Consider the following 24,958-nt stretch of genomic DNA (forward strand, 5'->3'; position numbering starts at 1 on the left):
TTTGTGGCCCCTGGGGAGCAAAGGGCTGCAACCGCACATCTCCATCGGACTCGGTTTTGAGCTGCTCCCTTAGTCTGTGCCCATGAGAGCCCAGCTGTTTTTGCCTCTTCTTCAACCGTTCTTTTCCATGTTTTCCTTGGCCGGCCCACCCTCCTTTTCCCCTGGGGATTCCAGTCCAATGCATGTTTTGCGATGTTTTCTTTTCTTAAGGTGTGTCCGATCCATCCCCATTTACGGGCCTTAATATCTTTCTCTATTGGCTGTTGCTTTAAAATTTGCCACAGGTCTTTGATATTTTGTCTGGCCATCTTATTTTAAGTATATGTCGTAGGCATTTGTTTACGAACCCCTGTAGCCTATCAGTATTTGTCTTCGTAACCCTCCAGGTCTCCGAGCCATAGAGTAGCACTGCCTTAACATTTGTGTTGAAAATCCCAATTTAGCTCCGGAGTGAAAGGGCCTTGGACCTCCACATCGGGCGCAGCGAGTTGAAGGCACATCTAGCCTTGTTGATACGGCATTTTATGTCCTCGTCTGCTCCCCCGTCCTTATTGGTCACGCTTCCCAGATATGTGAATGTGTTTGTTTCTCGTAAATCTTCTCCATTTAGCTGTATCGGCAGGTCCTGGCTGTTATTGATTCTGATGACCTCTGTTTTGTTTTTATTGATTTTTAGTCCAATTTTGGAGGCTTCTTCAGACAGCCGATTTAGTTTGGCTTGCGTGTGTTGATGCTTATGAGATAGTAGGCAGATGTCATCGGCAAAATCAAGATCCTCCAACCTTTTTGTGAAACTCCACTGGATTCCTGTGTCGTTTTTTGTGGCCCTCAGCATGATCCAGTCGATTACCATCAAGAATATCATTGGCGATAGCATACATCCCTGTCTTACTCCCGTCGTCACCGTGAATGGTTTTGTTAGCTTTCCCTTGTGTTAGCTTTCCCTTCTTTGGCAGTTTTATCAGGTATCCCAGTTTCCAGTCAGATGGGATTATCTCTTCTTCCCAAATCTGCTTAAGCAGAGGATGTAGTATGTCTGCTGATATGGCTGGGTCTGCTTTGGGTGCCTCTGGTGGGATGCCGTCCGGGCCAGCTGCTTTGCCATTTTTCATGTTTTTTATTGCTCTTATTGTTTCTAACTTTGTGGGTGGATCTGTACACACATCTAGTAGGTGATTTGCAGGTGGTATATCGAGGATGTTTGATGAGAGAGGATGGTTTAAAATCTCATCAAAGTGCTGTACCCATCTGTCTCTCTGTTCTGTGTCACTTGTTAAGATATTTCCTACTTTGTCCTTTACTGGTTTGTTGGGATTAATATTCTTGCCTGATAGGGTTCTGGTTACTTCATAGAGCCTCTTCATTTTTCCTTGTCGTACCGCAGTTTCTGCCTCCTCTATCATCTCCTGTATGAACTGTCTTTTGTCTTCTTTTGCACTTTTCCTGACCATGCGATTTACTTCACAATAATGCGTTCTGAGGTTTATTTTCTCTTTTTCATCCTTACATTTGTTAATCTTCTGCTTTATCTCTTTTCTATCTTCAATTTTGGCCCATGTCTCTGTTGTGATCCATTCTTTTTGTTCATTTTTTCTTCTCCCCAATATGTCAGTGCATGTTGACTTCCATAGTTCCTGTATTCCTAGCCATTTTTGCTCTACTGTTTCCTCTACTGTATCCTCTGCCAGGCTGCAGAGTGCTTCATACCTATTTTTTACTGCGCCGTTAAAGTCTTCCTTTATTTTTGGACTCAGTAGATATGTTGTATTGAATTTAAAGGGCGGTTTATCAGCTCGATCCCTGTATGATTTTAGTTTTAATTTGCATAACATTTGGTAATACTTAATTGTGCTGGAAGAAATCTCTTCCAACATTTCAATCAAGAATGAAGAAGTAGAAGCTATTAGAGCAGAGCAATATTTATAATTTTAGTACCATAATTCTCATCTTAGAGAACTATACTTTTGGAGTTGGCCTACAATAATGGTAAAAAAATGTGAGGTTTTTTAAATAATTATCAAAATAGGGATAACCAGGTATACTTCTCAGGAGGGGGGGGGGGGCACTTGAAGCTCTTTCCCCACCCCCTTGGGAGCTACCTGAAAGAAATATTCACAGAAAAATAGACTTGATATGAAGAATTTGTAAAGTATTATTGTCTTTAGATCTCTAAAAGAAATCTAACATTTACGAAGGTTTGTATTTAATGGACTGGATCCATATAGGCTTAAATGCAAATTTTCTCTGTTGATAACGTTTTTATAATTCAATTGACTGCCATGTTGGTGTCTTGTGGGCCTCACCATGAAGATTTCTTATTACTGAAGGAGGCCCTACAAACACAAGCCTACACCCATGTACAGACAAGTAGGCTTGATACCCTACAATCAGTGGCGTCACTAGGTCGGGTGAGCACTTTATATCAATACACCTATTAATTCAGGTGGAAAAAGCATCGTTTTCATCGTAAATTATTAGATTTTTTGTGTCACTCTCTCCTTGACTTATCAGTTATTCAAAATACTCAACAAAACCATTTTTCATTTGTAAATTTTGAGTCGGTGTCTAAGAGTGATAGTTTTAAAGTGTGCACAGTAAAGATGTTTATCTAGTGTCAGTTATTGATGCAGTTGGATTAACTCTAATTAATCATTAATTGGACTGGCAGAAAGTATATTTCTATATATTTCGCCATGGTGTCACCCCCCCACCCCCCACCCCTAAATGATATCACCCGGTGCGGTCCGCACCCCCCGCCTCGCGACTCCTCTGCCTACAATCACATAAAGAACAAGTCAGGTGAAACATCTGCCTGAACTCTGAACCTAAACCAAAATTAAACTCTTTAATGAACATTTTATCTACACTTTATGATATCATAAGGTATAGGTGGGAGTCAATTGACCATATAAAAATTTAAAAAAAAAAAGAAAAGTTAACTAGTGTATTAATGCTGTCTTGCTGTGCTTGCATTCATTAATTATTCATCTGATTATACGACCGTGGAGGTTTGATCTACATCACCATATTGAGGACGTCAGTTTTAGCTCCAGGCTAAAAAAAAAAGCCTGTTTTGATTTAGACGCTGCTGTAAAATAGGGAGAAACGTTGTTTGTATACGGACCTATAGGATAATGTCCCACATGAACTACAATATGTAGCCCTAGTAGTCTCTGTATGACATGTATGATGAACCCCCATGACACGTATCACGAAACAAATGTCAGTGTATGACACGTATCATAAAACACTTGATACAGAGTAGGCCCCTATGATACTTATCACGTAACAAATTTATACTTCATCAAATTGGTGCTAATTGGTTACGTAAGCTTAATTTTGTCTTGTATTAGTTCCATGTAAATATAATTGTGTTGTATTTGTTCCGTGTAAATATAATTGTGTTGTATTAGTTGCGTGTACATATAATTGTGTTGTATTAGTTCCGTGTAAATATAATTGTGTTGTATTAGTTCCGTGTAAATATAATTGTGTTGTATTAGTTCCGTGTAAATATAATTGTGTTGTATAAGTTCCCTATTGAAAAAGGTGCGAAGCATACGATCGATGCTGTCTATGAGAACAAGCGAATGATTAATTATGCTCGCCATTGTGATACGAACAAGCGCTCCGACAATAGCAGATGTTATCCAACTCTAACCTCCACTTGTGACTGTTTGGCCTGATAGATGTTTGTAAACGGTCAATATGTTCCTGAAACATCACAGCTATATTCTATCTCAGAACATCCCCATATGTGAATGTTGTTGTCACTTTGTTACTGAAACATCACAGCTATATTCGATGACAGAACATCCTAATATGTGAATGTTTTTGTCAATTTGTTACTGAAACATCACAGCTATATTCGATGACAGAACATCCTAATATGTGAATTTTTTTGTCAATTTGTCACTGAAACATCACAGCTATATTCGATGACAGAAAATCCTAATATGTGAATGTTTCTGTCAATTTGTTACTGAAACATCACAACTATACTTGATGTCAGAACATCCCCATATGTGAATGATGTCAATTTGTTACTGAAACATCACAGCTATACTTGATGTCAGAACATCCCCATATGTGAATGATGTTGTCAATATGTTACTGAAACATCAGTTGCATGTTCAAATTGACATTTTCCTATTTCAATAGGTCCGCTAGCAAACCCGCATATCACTCTACAAATCAAATCCATTACTTTTTCTATACTCCCTTGACACACTCTCACACACATCCACACGACTTAGGCCGCGAGAAGAATAGAAAATAGCCTAAAGAAAATACACGTGTGTGTAGATGTACTGTGTTAGGGATGGGCCTCTCGTCTCATTTGTTCGAGTGACCAAACGCATTGTTTCAGTCAGTGCGTGCGCCAGATACTACACCAATCAATGATAGATTGTTGAGCTTGTGTTTCCGCGTGTTGATGCGAAGGTAGGTTTACATTTACATTATTCTCTTCAAGGATAATTTTCTTGGACGTGGTATCAAATTAAAGAGGAAACGTTAAATTATTATTTTTTTTTATATTTAGATCTATTAAGTCCGATTTTGAATAAAAGAGTAAAATAATAAAATTCTATTTGATACGTTTTTTAATGTAGTTTAATTAAAATAAATTTAAAACGTACGAACGAGTGCAATATGGACACATTTTTTTTTTAAAATCAATAAAAAGTACACAGGTAAGAGTGCAATGTTGTCCACACGCTAAATGCGCATGGTGCAAGAAGGTCCACACTTCTGCTGTCCAGGTGTCACATTGGTGCTAATCTGTCAACGTGTCGTGTCGCATTGGTGCTAGGCTGTCCACACTAACTGTCTACGTGTCATATTAGTGCTCGGCTGTCCACACTGTCTACGTGTCATATTGGTGCTAGGCTGTCCACACTAACTGTCTACGTGTCATATTAGTGCTCGGCTGTCCACACTGTCTACGTGTCATATTGGTGCTAGGCTGTCCACACTAACTGTCTACGTGTCATATTGGTGCTAGGCTGTCCACACTGTCTACGTGTCATATTGGTGCTAGGCTGTCCACACTAACTGTCTACGTGTCATATTTGTGCTAGGCTGTCCACGCTATCTACGTGTCATATTGGTGCTAGGCTGTCCACACTGTCTACGTGTCACATTAGTGCTAGGCTGTCCACACTAGCTGTCAACGTGTCACGTCTGTGCTCGGCTGTCCACACTGTCTACGTGTCACATTAGTGCTAGTCTGTCCACACTAACTGCCTACGTGTCATGTTGGTGCTAGGCTGTCCACACTAACTGTCTACGTGTCACATTAGTGCTAGGCTGTCCACACTGTCTACGTGTCATATTGGTGCTAGGCTGTCCACACTGTCTATGTGTCATATTGGTGCTAGGCTGTCCACACTAACTGTCTACGTGTCATATTTGTGCTAGGCTGTCCACACTAACTGTCTACGTGTCATATTGGTGCTAGGCTGTCCACACTGTCTACGTGTCATATTGGTGCTATGCTGTCCATACTAATCTGTTCACACTGTCTACGTGTCACATTGGTGCTAGGCTGTCCACACTAACTGTCTACGTGTCATATTGGTGCTAGGCTGTCCACACTGTCTACGTGTCATATTGGTGCTAGGTTGTCCACACTACGTGTCATATTGGTGCTAGGCTGTCCACACTAACTGTCTACGTGTCATATTGGTGCTAGGCTGTCCACACTAACTGTCTACGTGTCATATTGGTGCTAGGTTGTCCACACTAACTGTCTACGTGTCATATTGGTGCTAGGCTGTCCACACTAACTGTCTACGTGTCATATTGGTGCTAGGCTGTCCACACTAACTGTCTACGTGTCATATTGGTGCTAGGCTGTCCACACTGTCTACGTGTCATATTGGTGCTATGCTGTCCATACTAATCTGTTCACACTGTCTACGTGTCACATTGGTGCTAGGCTGTCCACACTAACTGTCTACGTGTCATATTGGTGCTAGGCTGTCCACACTGTCTACGTGTCATATTGGTGCTAGGTTGTCCACGCTACGTGTCATATTGGTGCTAGGCTCTCCACACTAACTGTCTACGTATCATATGTTTTCTAGGCTGTCCCCACTAACTGTCTACGTGTCATATTGGTGCTAGGCTGTCCACACTGTCTACGTGTCATATGTTTGCTAGGCTGTCCACACTAACTGTCTACGTGTCATATTGGTGCTAGACTGTCCACACTAACTGTCTACGTGTCATATTGGTGCTAGGCTGTCCACACTAACTGTCTACGTGTCATATTGGTGCTAGGCTGTCCACACTGTCTACGTATCATATTGGTGCTAGGCAGTGGCGTAGCGAGGTCGGGTGTCACCCGGTGCGGCACTTAATGGTGTCACCCCCCCCCCCCCAGAGGCGTAGCGACCCTTCCCGGGGACAAACTTTCAAATTTTCGATTTGCACCCCCCCCCCCTCAAACTTTCGATTTGCACCCCCCCCCCCTCAACTTTTTCTCCATATATTTTGCTATTTTTTGCCTTGGTGTCACCCCCCCTAAATGGTGTCACCCGGTGCGGTCCGCACCCCCGCCCCCCCCCCCTCGCTACGCCCCTGGTGCTAGGCTGTCCACACTAACTGTCTAGGTGAAAGTACCCCCCCCCCCCTCGATTAAAACTGTGCTTCATTAGATTACAATAAACCAGTTTTTACAAAGGCAATGGGGTCAGGCAATTCAGAGTTTCTTTAAGACATTTTGCTCATACTTGCTTGCTTATAAAGCTACCGACGGACGGAGCTGTGGGTTTCTCTTGTTATGTTTGTGTTTAAATAAGAAAATTACTAGTGACACACAACGGTGTCGAAATGAAGCAAAATAATTATTTTCGGCTTTAGAATGTTCTTTATTATATACATATCATGGTAATACGCATTTGATTTCTTAGTGGAAAGAGAAGAAATAATAACATTACTGATGTTCATAAAAGAAAGCAAATAGGCCTCGTTGACCTATAAATAGACTAAACATTTGAGTGTTTGTTAATGCTATTTGTGCTTCGGGAGCAACGATATTGGAGAGGGGAGTGTTACAATAAATGTCTTCAGATAAAATTTACCTAGGTGAACTACACAGTTGTCAGGCATCCCCCTTCATAAAACTATAAAATAGGAACGGCCTCAATATTTTGTGATGCGGGTTTATCTAAGTAGAATACAAATAATTGACATTTTCAACCTGTTGCATATTTTATGAATAAAACAAATTAAAATGTGTCTAAAAAACTCTTGCTTAGACATAGCAAATTGGCCGTCGGGCATCAATATGCAGTTTCTTACAGACATCTACTGCCCCCCCCCCCCCCGAAGAAAGTCTACCGCCCCACCCCAGAGGCGTAGCGACCCTTCCCGGCGCCCGTGGACAAACTTTTCGATTTGCACCCCCCCCCCTCAAGATTTCGATTTGCACCCCCCTCAAACTTTCGATTTGCACCCCCTCAACCTTTCAATTTATTTTTCCAACCCATTTTGGCGCCCCCTAAGGTCGGCGCCCGGGGATATATGTCCCCCGCCCCCCCTCCTCGCTACGCTGCTGCCCCTTCCCCTCCCCCCTCCCCCCCCCCCCCGAACGTTGGTGGCCCATACTCCAGCAGGACAGAGAACTCTGGAGAGCTGTGACGTAGTTGGTGGACCATACTCCAGCAGGACAGAGAACTCTGGAGAGCTGAAGTTGGTGGCCCATACTCCAGCAGGACAGAGAACTCTGGAGAGCTATAGTTGGTGGCCCATACTCCAGCAGGACAGAGAACTCTGGAGAGCTGTAGTTGGTGGCCCATACCCCAGCAGGACAGAGAACTCTGGAGAGCTGTAGTTGGTGGCCCATACTCCAGCAGGACAGAGAACTCTGGAGAGCTGTAGTTGGTGGCCCATACTCCAGCAGGACAGAGAACTCTATACAACTGTTATTGGTGGCCCGTGCACAAAAATATTAGAAACCTGGAGAGTTGACGGATCACACCCCGATGGATGATTATGAATGTTTAAGTATAAGAAATCCGATGTCTACGTCAGGCATAGTGACATTTTTATATGAAAAAGTAAGTTAGCGAATATGAAACAGCTAATATGAACCAATTATGAAACCACCGATTTAAAACGGCAGCTACGAAGCCGTCAACGATTGTAAAGGGTCAGCCACATTCCATCCTGAACATTCGCGATTTAGGCCTATCGATTTAATGTTGCTGGTGATAGGCCACCGTCTAGGACAGTTAATTATCTAAAGTAGGCTTACGATATCTACTAGACAGGCTACTAAAAACTCACGTTTCTCAAAGTATCAATATTTATTTAATTTAACTTAACTATTGCTATTGACTATTGGTTGGAATAGCCTACTTGTAGGCTTCAGAGACCTAAAGAAGACACTATCCTTTAGGATTAGCAGGGGCTATCGTGGACTGCACAATTATTATTTAGTACATGTACTGTGATGCATTTCCTTAGCCCCCACTCCTTCGTCCTTACCCAATGTTTCGCATCTGTCAATGTACTATGGTTATTACAGTCAATACCTAGATCTATACTCTATAAGACAGATTCCCTTTCTCATGACTCAATTCCCCCCCCCCCCCCCCTATCATTATTTCTATTTTTCCGATGCTCTCGTCTTTCTAAAGAATAAGGAAATGAATGGTTCCGGGTTAATACATTTGGATCACTGCGTTCATGGTTTCAGCTGTTCCACAGGTTGTTTTAAAAATTAAACTTTAAAATAAAGCCTCATCTAGAACTAGATCTAGGTTAATTCTAATTGTCATTGTGGACATAGTACGATTTGATCTTTTATAGTTAGGGATGCATATCGTAACATGCGTATTATTTATGCAATAGAGATTGAAGTTAAAAATCTATTTTGAAAATATTCAGTTTACTTTAGTAAGTTACTTTAGTAACAGACAGACACTCTTCAGTCTACAGTAACAATTACTAACATACATTTACAAAAAAAAAGTAACACTTAACAGTAACACAGGCAGTTAACTAACAGTAACAGCATTTTAAAAAATTCATTATCAACTAGATTCCAGACTTAATCCTTTTTTTATTTTTTACTTTTGGCTTGGCTTTTTGTAATTCTTCAAATCAAATAGTATTTATTAGTAGGCCCCTATTAAAGGCTATACTATTATGGCCTATGGGGCCTATACTATAGTTACTATAGGCATAGGCCAAAATACTAATAGGCCTACAATCCTAAATTAACATTTACATTGACATTAGACATTAGGCCTATACTATTAATTAATTAGGCCTACCTAGTCATTTTAGTAAAGTAATTAGGCCCTATCTAAATAGGCCTAATTAATTAAGATTAGCAACCCACATAGATTAATAATTAATATTATTATAACAAAAGTGCTGAATGCAAAGCCAACTATTGAACTATTATTTTTAAAGATAATTAGGCCTAAGCATAGTTAATAGGTTTAATTAGTTTAGTTTCACTTTTCTATTTAAAATTTAAATTTAGTCAATTTAAAAGTTTAGTTAGGCCCTAGATTTGTGTTTTAATGGTGTCTTTGTTTCAAAGAGAATGACAGCGTGCACTAATAATGACTTAATAATTTATAGAATTTGATTGGAGAAAAAAAATTAGATTAAAAACAATCCATATAAAATTAAAATTGTATTCTTTTCTTTTAATACAGCAGTACAATATAATATGAAAATGATTTGGGTGCAGCTACTAATGTTTTTCTGTTGTACAACACTCTTGGGAGCAACCCCTGAAAATTCAGAGCATGGAGCACACAAACTCTCTGAATCACATTACAAAGATGGAATTCATAATCCTGTATTTGATCAAGAGGCATTGCTAGGTAAGCAACGAGAGAAAAACATCATAAAAATCCAACACAATCAGATGAAGTTAATTTCATATAAGTGGCTATAAAATATATAATGTACTATTTTTTAAATAAAAATTCAATTATTTGTAATTAATTTTTTTATAGGATCTAGAAAGTATGATGATCTTGCTGAATTACCCCAAGAGGTCCGCATTAAAAGGCTACGAAACCTTGCAAAATCACATGATACTAATAATAATGATATTATAGAGACCTCTGAGCTCAAGGATTGGATTTTACAGTCTTTTCGGTAAATTTTCAATTAATTGAAGATGTATAATATTAGATGCCAAAGAATTTTCAGCTCTTAATGTACTAATTTTTAAACTATTAATTTTTAACTATTAAATAAATGTTTTTGAAAATTATTTTAAATAATATTTGATTTAATCAGATTACATTTTACATAGAATGCTAGACAGAGAGGAAGCACTAGATAAATTAAAAGATGATGACGAGAATGGAGATGGAAAAATAACTTTTGGAGAAATTTTACATAAACAGTTTGGTTATACAGAAAGTGATCTAGCCGACCTAGAAAATATTGAGAAAGAGGAAGAAGGCACAGATGTACTTCAGGTAAATAATTGTAGTCTAGATGTTTTTAATCTGTAAATAATAAATTGAGTGGCACAAAGCTATTGTAAAAGAAAAGTGTACAGTTTGGTACATGACTGGTGTATATTATTATCAATTTGTTTAGTCATACAAGGTTAATTACATTTTTAAATGTTTTCTACTTTATTATTAGTTGGTGACTGATGACAAGAAAAGATTTAATGCAGCTGATTTGGATAAAGATGGTGTGTTAGATGAAAATGAGTATATTGCTTATTACCAACCGTATGACTTTCCTCATATGGCTGAAGTGGAAATGGAAAAAGCTATGAGAGATGCAGATAAAGATAAAGATGGTTTTGTATCCATTAAAGAATTTATTGGAGGTATGTTTTTTTATGTATGTTGTTTTTTGTTTCTCTCTAAGAGAATAATATGTTGTTTTATGTTTTTGTTTTAAAGTCTACCATTATTTTTGAAAATAATTATTAATACTTAGATTGAAATGTCAGTTTCTTAAATAATGTATGAGAATCTAAAATAGTTTAAATACATGCAATAAAATTAAAATGTACCCACTTTAATGTAAACTTTAACTCTGTAGATCATGTTGATGAGGAAGTGAGGTTGTCAGAAATGACCAATTTTGAAGAGCTGGACATTGATAAAGATGGCAAGCTGACACCAGAGGAACTAAAGCCATGGGCACTGCCTGACAATGAAGATGTGGCAAAAGAAGAAGTAGAACATTTGCTTAACATGTGCGATAAAGATAAAGACGGGCACCTGTCAATTGAAGAAATTGTAATGAAAGAAGATGAATTCCTTGGTAGTTCTGCAACAGACTATGGCCGCACATTACACTTTGTTAAAGATGAACTTTAAAGTAGGATTATTATTATCAGTTTAAGGCTTTAATAAGTGATTTTTAAAAATTATTTGTTGTTCTGAAAATTCCATTAGATTTAATAATTTCAAAATGCAATACTTAATCTAATTTTTTTTATAGCTTTCATTTTTGATAGTGGATAGAAAAAATATTTCTAAAATTAAATAATTTTTAAAAATTATATATCTTTTTTAATTAATGGAAATACTATTTTTTGTATTTAATTAACTTACTAATTTTTAAAATAGATTTTTCCTATCTAGTAAAGCATCTTTTATAAGCTATGCCAGCTTTAAAAATGCCAATACTTTTATATTAATATATATTTATGGAACAAGGCAAAAATATATCCAGATTGCAGCTCAAAAGAATTCTCAATAATATTGTTTTTCAACAGTCATGTGTGTTAAAAATTAATATTCTCTGTATTTTTATAGCAAGTTGTTTAATTTAAATGCCATTAAAATTAATTATGGTTTTGAGTTTTAATCAATGAACTTTTACATTGTTTATTTAAACAAGTACTCAGCCTAAAGTGTGAATGGAATTTATTTAAATTAGATTTTCTTTGTGAGTGTTGAATTGGATGTAATTTATGTTTTATAAGTTAGTTTTCATTAATGAGAGAATGGATACACTTGTAAAATTGTCCTGTTTTTAACACTTCAGTTGTTGACATTTTGACCACAATTTCAGAGCATCACCCATAACAATATCTTCTAAGATAATGTTACTAACTTTTCTTAGCAATTTTGTTTCAGCCTGATCAATATGTGAACAAAGGCAAATTACATTTTTAATTAAAGAAATGTTAAATGATGTATTTAGTGTTTTTATTTGTTAGACTGATTTGTGTAACAACTAAGTTCAAGGTCAGACAAATCTCTGACCTGGATTTTTGTATTTGTCAGGTTCAGGCTTCCTTTTTCATCTGACTGTCTGCCTTTTTTATCATTTTCCTAGATGGGGCTTAGTTTTACAAATGCCATTTATAATATAGTCAGTACACACATACACAACACACATGAAATTATAAGAATGTCGAAGTACCTGGTAAATTTGTATTGAATATGTTTATTAAATTTGAATTTTAGACTCCAACCCCCCCCTCCCTCCCCATGTGAGGGGAAGGAGGGTGGTGGAAGTAAGAAGTAGTCTCCTCTGTTTCATGATCTCAATCTCTGTTTACTTCATCATTTCTCATTTTATAACAAAAAATACTCAATTGCATTAGGCTTGGTAAGCATTCATGCAAGTCTGGAAACTGTCTAGAAAAAGTAAATTTTAGACTTTTTAAGTCTGGAAAACTTAGCTTTCTGGCTGGCTTATAAAAATATCTGGGAAATGTTAATAATTTAATTTTAGAAATGAAACTTGTCCATGATGTCTTAAAAGTCTACAGCGTGTAAACTTTCATGTGAATGTGCTAAGACTATCTAAAATTGCTCTTTATTGAATGTGTAATCAAGCATGGACACTGTATACCTCTGTGTACACACTATTTTTCCTAAAGATAGTCAGAGAATGGAGGCAGTCATAAAATATTTTTTATCAAAGAGGGTGGGTAAACCGAACTATTTGATGTCATTTGTGGCTGTCTAGCTATTAATGTCTATATGGTGTGAGGTGATATTTGTTTAATCGTGTTGTCATATTACTTTTACAAAACTTTACAGACACTTCTTGCTTCATGCGTTTCCATAACAAACCACATCTCCCACTTTTCTCGTGAGCCCTACACACCTGACCACACGACACATTCCACATGCGCCGTTATTTAAATTTCTAATTTTAAAACGTGGTTATTCTGAGTTTGAAAAAAACTAAATCAATATCGCCTTAGGAGTTGACACATGATTTGGTTGCACGATCTATTAGGTCTACATCCCTCTGCCATCCACAAAAGTCAATATTTTTTCTGACTCTCCCCCTCCCGTGTGGATGTCATAAGTGGATGACCCCTAAGACTTGTCATTATGGGGTTCCATGGAGTGGGGATATATACCACTTTCTCCCCTTTGTGATTTGACATTCTTTCCAGATGACTTAACCATCACAATGTTGCATTTAAATATCTGCCACTCGTGTAAGGTCTTTGAATATTTTATGATTCTCGATCCATTCTTATCTCATCTGTCTAAATATTTTTAGGATTTTTCTCTCCAGTGTTTTTAGTGAATTAGCTGACCAGTGAAAACATTTGTGTTTTGAACCAGGTCTTCCCTGGTCAATTTACTTTTGCACTACTATCAACACTAATTTAATTCCTCATCTGAACCTCTAATCTCAGATGTCTTTTTTTAGGAATTTTATTTTTGTTCTCATTTGCACCACTTTGAGCTAGGCCCACACTGCAGGAAGAAAACAAAATGAAAAAAATAAATCTCATTTAAAACATGGTATATCTGTAAATCATTTAATAAAAAAGACTTGTATTTACATAAATGCACCATAATTATGATAAAACACTTTTTTTCATTCAATGGCTGCTAATTTTGACAAAAAGTTCATGATTAGAATAATAGAATGTCACGATTAATTTTAGAAGGGTAACAATAAAAATCTTTATATCCAAGATAATAATCAGTAGCAGAAAAAAAATACAGAATTCAGTTTCAGATCAATTTAACACTTGCTGTAGCTATATACAAAATATTAAAAGAAAAGAAGAAAATGTAATATTCTTAGTTTTCTTTTGCTGTACACAGATAAAACTGCTGATTTTTATCCTTCATGAGCTCAACTTGTGTTTTATATTGTATATTACAACCATCATCTTCTGTACTTTTTCAAAATTCTCTGTAGAATAAGAATGCAAACAGATTAGTAATAGTTAGAGAAAATATGTCAAAAGTATAAATAAACTTAAATTCATGGTATGTAAATTATCTTAGATAATGGTTGATTTATATATACACTGACCTTTGCCACAGCCTTGACATGTTCAGCTTTAGTACTTTTAGCACGAGCATTTCTGGCCTCTCTGTTGGCTTCCTTCAGGAGATCATGGAGAAACAAGTTGTAATGAACTAGAAGCTGAAAGAAACAAAATATTTTTTTGACTGCCAAAAAACAAAAGCATGAAATTTTGTAAAAAATTGGATGATTCAAGATATGGATCTCCAATAATAGACTCTTCCAAAAATATGTGTGTTAAGACAACAAGGTTGTTAGGAGTATCTAAATCTCAAGTTTTATGGTTCAAAATTATTAGGGTTAGGCATATGGTAGGACTAGGGTTGGGGCCAGGGAATAGGGTTAGCACTGACATTATCATGTGTTTATTATTTTAGTTAACTACCAGTAGCCTATCACCCTTTTTAAAGAAGATTCTATATTCTATTATATAGGCCCTAATAATATTATTGGACACTGGTAGGCCTATAAAAAAAATCCCCCTATAAATGATATCCTGTTTCCTAATCATTAGCCTAATGTTAGGAGTAAAAATGAAATTTTTTTCAATCATCAGTTTGGGTAAGTTTCAATGACTAAATAACTAACTAGAATCTATATATTATAATTATATAATATATATTACTTAGTTATTTCACTGATTCACAGGAACTCACCAAAGAAGGAACTGGGCCTTTCGTAATTTTAGTGTTATTGAGTGTGCGAAGAGATCTCTTTTTCAGTTTGGCTCGATTGAAGTGCAAAAGAATAGTCATTTTTAAGCTCTACTTTTAATTTTTATTTAAATGCCAAAACAAAAGATAAGAAGTAGATCTAGAAAAATCTCCCCTTTTTCATTTGTTGTGCTATGAATATGAACACAAAAGAGCTCTCTAGTAAAAAGTTTAAATGAACAAATTCGAAGAAGAAAGAAATAGTCTGAACAATATTTTTTTAACTAGGCCAAAACAAAAACACGCTTTAAATTAATCGTGAAAAAGAAAGAATAGTAAGTGTTTACCTTTTAAATCGGTATCACCGCCAGAGTCTCTTCCAGTCATCTCTTCGCGAAAAAGTCTACCGCCTCACCCCCCGAACGAAATGGAATTTATATAGAAAATATATACGTTTAACAGTGTCCACCCCTCCCCTGAAATTTTAGTCCGCCCCCCCCCCCCACCCGAAAACTTCAAGAGCTCCCCCCCCCCCGCCCGGAGAAAACAGTCTGCCAGAAACACTGACCACCGATCAAATCAAATCTAAACTTAAGACTGGTCTTTGCACTTAACCCGAACCTTAGTTGTGATCTGAGTGGTAACCTACAAACAATATGTTGCATGACTACTGATCTAACTACTTTTGTTAGAGGACACATCTTTAGGTTAATGACGATACGCTTTTTTGTACCATTTACCCCCCCCCCCATTCGCAGTGTTTGTTTTAAAAATTTGTATTGGACTAGGATAACATTAGATATATTGATAAATTTTTAAATTTTAATTATTCACGTTAGCGAAACACACAACTGTAAAAAAAAAAGAAGAAAACAAAACTTAGGTTCTTGAAATAAACATCTAATGAAACAAATATTTTAAAAAACTTTTTTTGTGAATATGGGGGCTGAGGGGGTATATTTTGTACATAAAGACCCCCCCCCCTTCCGAAACTCTATGAATAATATTTAGGTTGTTGCTCGTAATTTTTATTAACGGTATACATAAAATAACATCTATTAATATTAGTAGTAGGGGGTCTCTGAAATCAAACAACTGCTGCCTTGCAGTTTGTTCTTGGTTGGACAAAGGCTATGGAAGCAAATCCAAAAAGAAAAGCAGGCTGAAATCGGAGTCAATGGCCTCAATGGCGCATAACCAGTTGACACGTAATACTTAATTGTGATGGAAGCATGGTCGAGTCGGCAAAAAGCTCATGGTTGATAAATTCGAAAAAAAAAAGTCTCGAGTTCAAACCCTCTGGCAGATAAGGATCGATCCCTCCCAACACTAAAATTAAGAACGAAGAAGAAGAATATTAGTAGCGATGTGCGTGGTCATACATCATTTCCTACTCATAATTAGGTTATTTTACTGGTGAATGGCTCATAATTCATGACACGTTAATAAAACAATGTAGGCCACAAGTGTCTACTTTGTTTGTACAATGTAACTGAAGACAATTGCTGGTTTAGTCACCCTTTGTAGGGTTGTGGCACATCATTTCCTTCTGGTAAAATTTGTATGGGTTATGTTTCTACTTTCTCTAGCAAGCAATGTGCCAACACAACACTTCACCAACACAATTGGTGAACTTCTAAAAACTGGCCCTCCCTTTTAAAAGGCCCCCAGAACATTTTTACCCTCCCACTTTTGGATCCTCTTTTTCCCGTTTGTGCCCAAGACACACAGGGCAGATGGAGAAGAGTTCATCTGCTTCAGAGACCTCGGCATATGAAGGAATGGTGTGGTTAGCACTATGTGCAGCCGCCTTTGTTTTCCTAACTTGATTTAGGTATCCATCAGAGCTGGGAGGCCTCAGGGACATTCTACTGACTTGAACCCTGATTCAATCAAGCTTGAGACTTCCATGTTAGCAGTCTTGCACTAGGCCATGCTGTACCAAGCACTCTTGGATACTGGTGTTATTTTGGATATTCAGAGGGTGTATTGTCTGCCTGACTTCCTTTCTAATATCTCCTTCAGGGTTATTATTTACAGTATGTAATTTCAAAGTTTGTTTGAAATGGCTTCAACCAAAATATTCTTCAAATTAATCTCGATTTTTATTCACTACACCAACCATATTTAAAACTGCAATGGTCTGGTAATAGTAATTGTCTATCAATTTTGAAGTATTTTGTTGTCATCCATAATTGGTTAAAAAAAAAAAACTCAATAAAAAACTATAACAACAAATTTAAATTTATCTCTATTGTAGTTTTTAATCATGTATATTTCATCACATCAACAGGCTCCTCACACTGACTTTCAATTAAATAACAAAATATTTACATATGTATATAACATTTCTCAATGTTTATTTTTATACATAAAATCTATCTTCTTGACCTTCTTCTGTTCTTTACATCCTTTTCTTTATAGAAATCAATTTTCTTATTCATTTCTTTTATTTCTTGTCTTTGTAAACGACGTTTCTGTAAAATTAAAATACAATGTAATATTTTCAAAACAGTAACTTAAAGTAAAAGTAAAGAGCTGAATTAATCTTTGTACAATGATTAAATTGATTATAAAAAAATGAATGTAGTTGTTAATTTTTTTCAATAGACTCTTGAGGCTAAAATTAATTACAGACATTATGATTTGGGTGGAGATGAAAAGAACTTACAGCCAATCCTGTAACCTTTGGTGTGGCTTCAGCATCATCCTCTTCTTCTCTCTTTCTTTTATTCTTTCTCTTTTTACTAGATGATGTAGCTTGAGGAGTTTTCACCTTGTCACTTTGAGGAGTAGCACCTAAGCAATAAACACATTTTTCTTTTAGAATGAAAAAACTTGACATAGTGACTCACCAAACAGTAAAGACCAACACAATGTAATGTCGTAGAAATCTAATTTAAACAAGATTTTACCTGTAGTTTTCCTCTCCGTTGACGAAGGGGTTGTTTGAGGTGCAGCTTGTATATCACTGACAATCATGACCCCACTGGGGGTGGAGATTACATTACATTTACTTTTCTTTGCTTGGGGCTTATCTTCAACTTCATCTAATTTCCTTTTCATGGCTGATGAAACTGTTGGCGATTTTTTGCTTTCACTAACAGATTGACTTTTGTCAGAAGAAAACAGTTTATTTTTTAGATTTCTAAGCTTTGAACCTTTTTTCTGTGAAGGTACTGCATCAATGTCAGAAGCAAGACTAATAAAATGTGGTTGTCTGTGCACAACAGTGCTCTTGGGGGATTTTGTTTCATCATGTTTTTGTACATCACTACTTGGGTCTGTTGATTCTCCACCCTTTATAGATTTTTTGGATTCCCTTTCAAGTTTCTTAGCACGAATTTCTTTTATGTTTTGTTTTAGTTTTGCCATTTTTTTCTTGATATCCCCTAATTTTCTGCCGGTTATTTCAAAGAATGGATGTATTGCTGCCAAGCCTTTATTCTTCTTATTCTTGTTATCTTCATGTTTAGAATCTGGGTCTTCAGTCTCACTGTTGTTTGCATTTATGTTGCTGGATTCTTCTGCTTCACTGTCTTCTTCCTCATCATGGCTCTGTTCCTGCTCCTCACTGGCATCATCGTTCAACTCATTTTGTTGAGTTTTATCTTCTGTAATTGAATTATCTACGTCAATGGGTATTTCTGTCTCAGCTGAGGCTTCCTCTACAGCTTCATTAGGTGGAATATTCTCATTTTCTGTTTCTTCCTCAACATCCAACTGTGGAATTTAATTATATAAAATATTAACAAAAATACTTTTTCAAAAGATCAATTAAAAAGCACACCTTTATAAGAACAACATTACTTAATAGAGAAGGATGACCCAGATTTTGGGGGGGGGGGGGGGGGGGGGGGGGTAGGTTGAAATATAGTGACTTTTTGGACAAATCCATACACGTGTATCTGAATATCTGCACATCTTATAATAAGTTACAGGGTGAATTCCAGACTACCTAGGACCATGAGTTGGAGTGATAGAGAAAAGTCTGCATGCAAACTTTGGCACAGTTAAAAACATCCCACAGTAATGACCAACAATTCATATAGAAGCTGTCAAGTTACCATGACACTATTTTTTAACATAACATCCTTTGTTAAAGCTTGGCAGCCATCTAGACCAATTAAATCATTTTTGTATATACGATATTCAAGTTCTTTGTTATACAAAAGTGTTAACCCTACATTTTATGTAAGGACAATTTAAGTAAGATTCAAGTCTTCAAATGGGGATGGATAGGGCATGCCAAAGCGATCCTGGAAAAGGATAGTAGAAGGAAAGACAAGGTTGCGAGCTTATGTGGGATCACATAAAGACAGCTGCCCAAAACAGAGTCCACTGGAGAAATGTGACTGCAGGCCCTTGGACAACTCGAGCTCAAAAGGAATATGCAAATGAGCAAATATGACTTTCAAGTTAGTTTTTATACAGATAGATTAAAAAAAGGTGTTAAACCTAAATTTTAATGTAAAAACAGACTTATGCATAAATTAAACAAAGCACCTTAATATACATATAAAAATAAATAAATACCTCAGATTCAGGTGGCCGTACAAAATAAGGTATTTTCCCCCTTTGGTAGTCATTCAGAACATTCTTGGCAACTGTACTAATATCAGCTTCACCTCCCTGAAAAAAGAAGGACAGCAAGTTATGTTAAGGTTTAAAAATTAGAAATACATGTGAAACATTAACATTTTAAGAAGGCCCATTTCTGAATGTATAAACAAAACTTTCAAAGTAAAAAAAAAAATAAAAAATTCCAATAGTGTTACCTACCTTTAGTAACCTTCCAGACTTTTTAGCCACCTGTTCTAAAAAGTCTTCAGGGCTTTCCCACTCTGTAATACCATAAGTTTTCTGGATATATTCTTTCTTTACTCTCTCCAATACTGCATGGATATAATCTTCTGGCTGATTGACCTTTTCAACCCGGACCTGTAGGATTATACACTTAATCAATCAACACTTACAATGATTAGACTTGTTTTCAATGAGTTAATGAGAAAATGATTAACTTGCTATTGAAAATTAAGCAGGAAACTTAAGACTAATACAAATACTTACAACTCCTTTCAAAACCAAGTCGGTCTGAGTTGCTCCAGTGGGGTACACTATACCAGGACAATCAATTAAAAACAGGTTGTTCATCAGTGTAACATACTGCCATACCTGGGTGAATTAAAGCATATTTGATCTAATGATCATTTCATATGTTTAATTTAAGGAGAAGGTGTTATACAGATGTTGCTAACAAGAGATGTAACTAACCATTATAAAAACAGTGATCAGGATAATCAAAAGATGTTAATATAAAAAATAGCTAATTTGTTGATCTAAAAACGAGCAGCTGTTAACTTCTGTTATTTAATGAATACCTTCGCTTAAAGACTGAGCAACCAATCTGGACAAAAAGGTCTCTAAAATTTTCAGATAACTTCCAGTTACTTCCTACAAATTTAACAGCTGATTGTCTAATGAATCTCACCTTAGTTTCTCCAGGTACTGGGGCTACATTACAAACTTTCTTTGACTTGAGAGCATTAATTATGGAGCTTTTGCCAACATTGGGGTATCCTATCAACCCAACACTTATCTGTTTCTTATCACTGTGTAGCTTGATAAAGATAAATAATACAACTAAATATAAAAATGCATCAGAATAAAAACAGTCTACTTATAGTTTTTGAGCTTTAATAAAATACAAGGTGATGGTGTGATGCACCTTTTCATCGGATTTGGCAAAAGCAACAATGTTAAGGGCTAATGTACTTCCAAAGCATTTATTTAAGTCAACTAAACTGAAGTAGGCAGAATCTGGTAAACTTAACCAAAACTGTTGTTTAAAAAAATGTAGTTGTAATACTCACCCTGGTAAATTGTCGAAGTAGTGATATGAGATCACCTTTGCCAAAACAATTTGTTATGCTAGCCCTGAAAGCCATAGTTGGATGTTCTGAAGAGAGTATAGCTACCCACTTTTTCTGAACAAAAGAAGTAAAATAATCAATTAAAGTTACAAAAAGTGACAGTATGGATTTTTACTAAAATACTATATTTTAAAAAAAAGTGTCAACTTACAACAGCCCAATTAGGAACTAAGTCAGCCTTGTTTAAAACAAATAATAAATGTTTATGAGGCTTTTCTTTCTTCAAGTAGTTTTCAACTTGTCTACATCTTGTTCCTGCAGGATCTCTAGCATCTAGTACTTGGACAATCACATCAGAAGAATCAATAACCTGTGGCAAAATAAGACAATCAAAAGGCATGTCTTTTAAACAGTTGAACATCAGTTACATCAAGCCAATAACGAATCTACACAAGGGTTTAATATAAATACACAAAATAAACTGTGGGTGACAGACAAGTGATGTTTTTGATAATTTGAACCACTTGAGCTTGTGCTTTACAAGTGGCTTGATTTTTCAAGAATTAATGTCAGGTCCACAACTGACAAGGAATAAAATGTCCCTTGTTAAATAAATAAGATGGACCTGTTCATTGAAATATATTTTTGTAAACAACTTAAAAGTACTTTATGATAAATGTGAGTAATATCAAATAGATAAAAAAAAGAGGTTCCTGATGTAAATAATAATCCACATGTGTCACATTTATATAAAAATTATGACTACATGCAAAGTATTACAATTAGCAGTAACTACATACAGGTTCTTTATTTGCTAAAATATTTTTTGAGGATTATTATTTTTACTAGAGTAGTACTGATTTTAACTTTGAGAAAAAAAAACCCATTTGTTTTTTAATTTAGTTCTAGCATATTTTAAGAATTAAAAAAAAAAAGCACTTATACATGTCATCAATTATCACATAGAAACATTTAATACTAATTGTAATCAAAGTGAACAGGTAGAAAAACATTATTTGAATCAGTGTGGTTGACAATTTGAACCATTTTGATATGACATCAAAACAGCTTGATTTTTCAACACATTATCTATGGTTCACTGTAGCAGACATATCCAACAATGTTTAGTCTTTCATCATAATGAACCAAAACAGTCTACAGAAAATGAAACAGTTTAGCAAAAATTATTTTCAAATGTAAAAGGTCACAATGGTCTAACCTTGTATAATTCATTCCATATTCTCTTAGAAGTTCCAGCTTTAAACACAATTTCCAACTGTTCACTTTTCACACCATCCTCTTGGGGCACCAATGTACTCTGACTTTCTTCCCACTTCTGAAGGTCAGTTTCTGCATTTTTTACCATTTCCTGTATTCAAGTGGAACAATTTTGATATAACTATTTAACTTTGAAAAGATCAAGAATTCCCTTTTTTATAAAGGAATTAAGATTATCTAAACTTAACTTCTTGGTAAAAAAAAATAGGTTGCATTTTAAAAAACAAGGCTATAACCTACATCGAGATCATAAGTAGAAAGTGTAGGCTTCTTCCTAGTTGCTTTCTTACCAAACACCTGTTCAAAGGGTTCACGATCCAAAAGTCTTGGAGATGGTGCCTGAAAAGCAATTTTTAAAGAATGCAATGTAAAACTACCTTTGCAGATATTTCCAGAACATCAATTTATAAAACTCAACATAACTATCTTGAGTAGCAGTTGTAATTTTGGAAAGCAGTGTAAAAAAAAGGGAAATATTTTAAAATTATTACCGCTTTTGGAGTGTAACTCAGTAAAGTTACAGGGTTCTTGGTTGGGTTCATTACAACTTTATATGGGTCGGCTTTTATTTTATTAATCGCTTCATTGAAGGCCTGCAAGGCATTTTGTGTAACAACTCTTGTGTTCCCTAAACAAACAAGTAAAAAAAATGGTGAAAAAGAGTTACAGCACACACCAAACTAGAACTTCCGTAAAATAAAATGCCTCACCAAACCACTTTCTGTTAGGCTCTACCCTAGCCATGGTGCCAGATTTGAGGGTTGACTGAAAAGGCGCAGGTTGAACTATTCTACCCGAACGATCTCTGTGTACAAAGAAAAAAATGAAATATAGTGGTAGGCCCTACTGCTACAAAACACAATGAATAAATTTCTTAACAATGAAAATATTTTGAGGAGAACATCTAAAAAAGTCTTTGAACCTCTTTGGCTTGAAGTTTTTATACATCTTCAACCGATTGATAGTAGACCTGTCTCTCATCCCTGCTGATGTCTTGGGACGATCTGTTAAAAATAGTTTAAATTTAAAAAAAATATAAATAGGCCTATAAAAAATATAAAATAAAGTCAACAGATTTTCATTATGTTATGCGAATGATGAAATTTTTAGGCCTAAACTTGGCCTAATGATAATTACTAACTAGAATTTAATGAATTAATTCTAAAATCTAATGCCTCAGCAAAAAAAAAAGTGTTGACAACAGTTTTTAATTGGTAATCTATCGTTTTGGGTACGTAAAATCGCCCGCGATTTGTAATGTGAAAAACAGGTGACTCCTTAAATTTTAATAATTATTTCACATTTTGAGGAAGATTTATGTTTTAAAAAATTCAAAAATGTTTCCTTGATTCATTTATGTACTTGTTTTTAAACAATTGAATTAAAACTTTTCCGTAATAAATGAAGACTAGCGATGTTTCCAACAGATGCAACCATGCTCATTTACTATAGCAGCCATCTTGTCTAAGTTTTATATTTATAAGCTTTTAGCGCCAGATTCAGGGGGAAGCCACTCTATTTTACAAATGGCTGCTGTTTATATAGTATATACTATATAGCAAATCTTGCTCTCAGACACTGCTGTTTAAAGTTAATTTCTGGCCTGTATCGATATATTTAGCCATTGATTTAGGTTTATTATTCATTTATCTATAATATTTGACACACAAGTATGACAATATACTTCTATTAAAGCCTTGACAATGAGGTAACGTTTTCGTACATAAATAGCCGCGGGCGATTTTACGTACCCAAAACGATAGATTACCTTTTAATTAAATTACCAGGATTTAGACTGTGATTCGCCTTATTGAACGTTTCCCGTGGTTTACCCATTTTCACAAATAGCCTGTGAAAACAGAAGTTCAAGTAAAGATTTAGATCTAGATCTAGATCTAGAAAAACAGTATGCACTTGACTTATACACTTGAGTAGTAAGAAAAACTAAAACGAATGTAGCGTGTTCTAAACCGGAAACCGTGCTGTTTAACTTTTACTTGTGTTGGTCCTACTAGCTGCTGTAAACCAGCGCAAAATATTAAAGAAATAAAACCACTGAAAACATTTCTCAAATAATAAAAATAAATATGGTTATTTATATTCTAATTCTATCAAGTTTGTTTCAATTATTGGAATAACGTATCAACTAAACAAGAACAAATCGTTATAAAATAATGCTGTCGGCTTTATAGTTAGATCTATAGTTTATAGTGGTGTATGCTAGTTACGAATAAAGGTTTTTGCCTATTGACCTGTTGTCCACGTCGGCCTTTTGTCCTAAGCGGCTTTTATCCCATGCCGGTCTTTGCACTTATTGTAGTGATGCGTTGGGAGATGAGCAGGCGAATATTTGTCATACAACCATGAACGGATCTAGCCTTTAAGTTTGGAGATATAAAGACATAAAAGTAGGGGATAGAGAGGGTTAAGCATCCACATGTGATCCGATATCCGCAAATGGATGTAAGCATACACATATAGATTAAGAAAAATTAATAACAGAATACGTTATATAAAAAAATCATAACAAGCCCATATGTGCAAGAAACATTTTTTAAAGGCCTAAATTTCAGTCAACCCTCTGAAAAATATATGTTATTAATTAATAATTATGCATATTTATATAATTCCTGCACGTCTTCATGGGGGGGGGGGGGTTTGATGCGTATATATAGAGAGATTGAAACAATAAAGAAAGTATGGCGTCACACTTTTGAATTGGTAACAAGTTTTTTTTTTATAAAATGAGTTTTATTTGCTGTTTTGAACTTTTAAAGATTTGTTTGATCGCTTGTATTAAAAGATCAACGTAAATAATTCCAGTCCTTTTCGTGTGGGGTGGTTCATTTTTTATGCGTGACAATGCAAGGGTGTAAGCATTGAAAAAAAACGTGACGTTTTAAGCTTACT

At 35.7% G+C, this 24,958-nt stretch overlaps 3 protein-coding genes across 3 annotated transcripts; 1 reads left to right on the forward strand and 2 right to left on the reverse strand.

Moving 5' to 3' along the window:
• The first annotated feature begins 8,665 nt into the window (after positions 1-8,665).
• On the forward strand, positions 8,666-12,149 carry LOC131928296 (reticulocalbin-2). Its single transcript, XM_059284286.1, has 6 exons — positions 8,666-8,718; positions 9,681-9,851; positions 9,987-10,131; positions 10,292-10,460; positions 10,633-10,825; positions 11,044-12,149. Exons 2-6 carry the CDS (start codon positions 9,695-9,697, stop codon positions 11,322-11,324), a joined length of 945 nt encoding a protein of 314 aa, XP_059140269.1. The 5' UTR covers positions 8,666-8,718; positions 9,681-9,694; the 3' UTR covers positions 11,325-12,149.
• A 1,581-nt stretch (positions 12,150-13,730) lies between these two features.
• On the reverse strand, positions 13,731-15,120 carry LOC131928269 (uncharacterized). Its single transcript, XM_059284247.1, has 3 exons — positions 14,901-15,120; positions 14,251-14,364; positions 13,731-14,127 (listed from the first exon to the last, which is right to left on the reverse strand). The coding sequence occupies exons 1-3, from the start codon at positions 14,997-14,999 to the stop codon at positions 14,101-14,103; spliced, it is 240 nt and encodes a 79-aa protein (XP_059140230.1). The 5' UTR covers positions 15,000-15,120; the 3' UTR covers positions 13,731-14,100.
• A 1,982-nt stretch (positions 15,121-17,102) lies between these two features.
• LOC131928276 (uncharacterized) lies at positions 17,103-24,038 on the reverse strand. The gene is made up of 15 exons (XM_059284264.1): positions 23,833-24,038; positions 22,971-23,052; positions 22,759-22,853; positions 22,540-22,676; positions 22,289-22,387; positions 21,990-22,139; positions 20,982-21,140; positions 20,771-20,884; positions 20,389-20,517; positions 19,968-20,072; positions 19,680-19,838; positions 19,434-19,529; positions 17,813-18,620; positions 17,569-17,696; positions 17,103-17,374 (listed from the first exon to the last, which is right to left on the reverse strand). The coding sequence occupies exons 1-15, from the start codon at positions 23,882-23,884 to the stop codon at positions 17,276-17,278; spliced, it is 2,412 nt and encodes an 803-aa protein (XP_059140247.1). The 5' UTR covers positions 23,885-24,038; the 3' UTR covers positions 17,103-17,275.
• Between the last annotated feature and the right edge of the window lie 920 nt (positions 24,039-24,958).

The sequence above is a fragment of the Physella acuta genome, unplaced genomic scaffold, assembly GCF_028476545.2.
Source record: "Physella acuta isolate Inbredline_101_S28 unplaced genomic scaffold, ASM2847654v3 ptg001480l, whole genome shotgun sequence".
In the NCBI taxonomy this organism is placed as follows: domain Eukaryota; kingdom Metazoa; phylum Mollusca; class Gastropoda; family Physidae; genus Physella; species Physella acuta.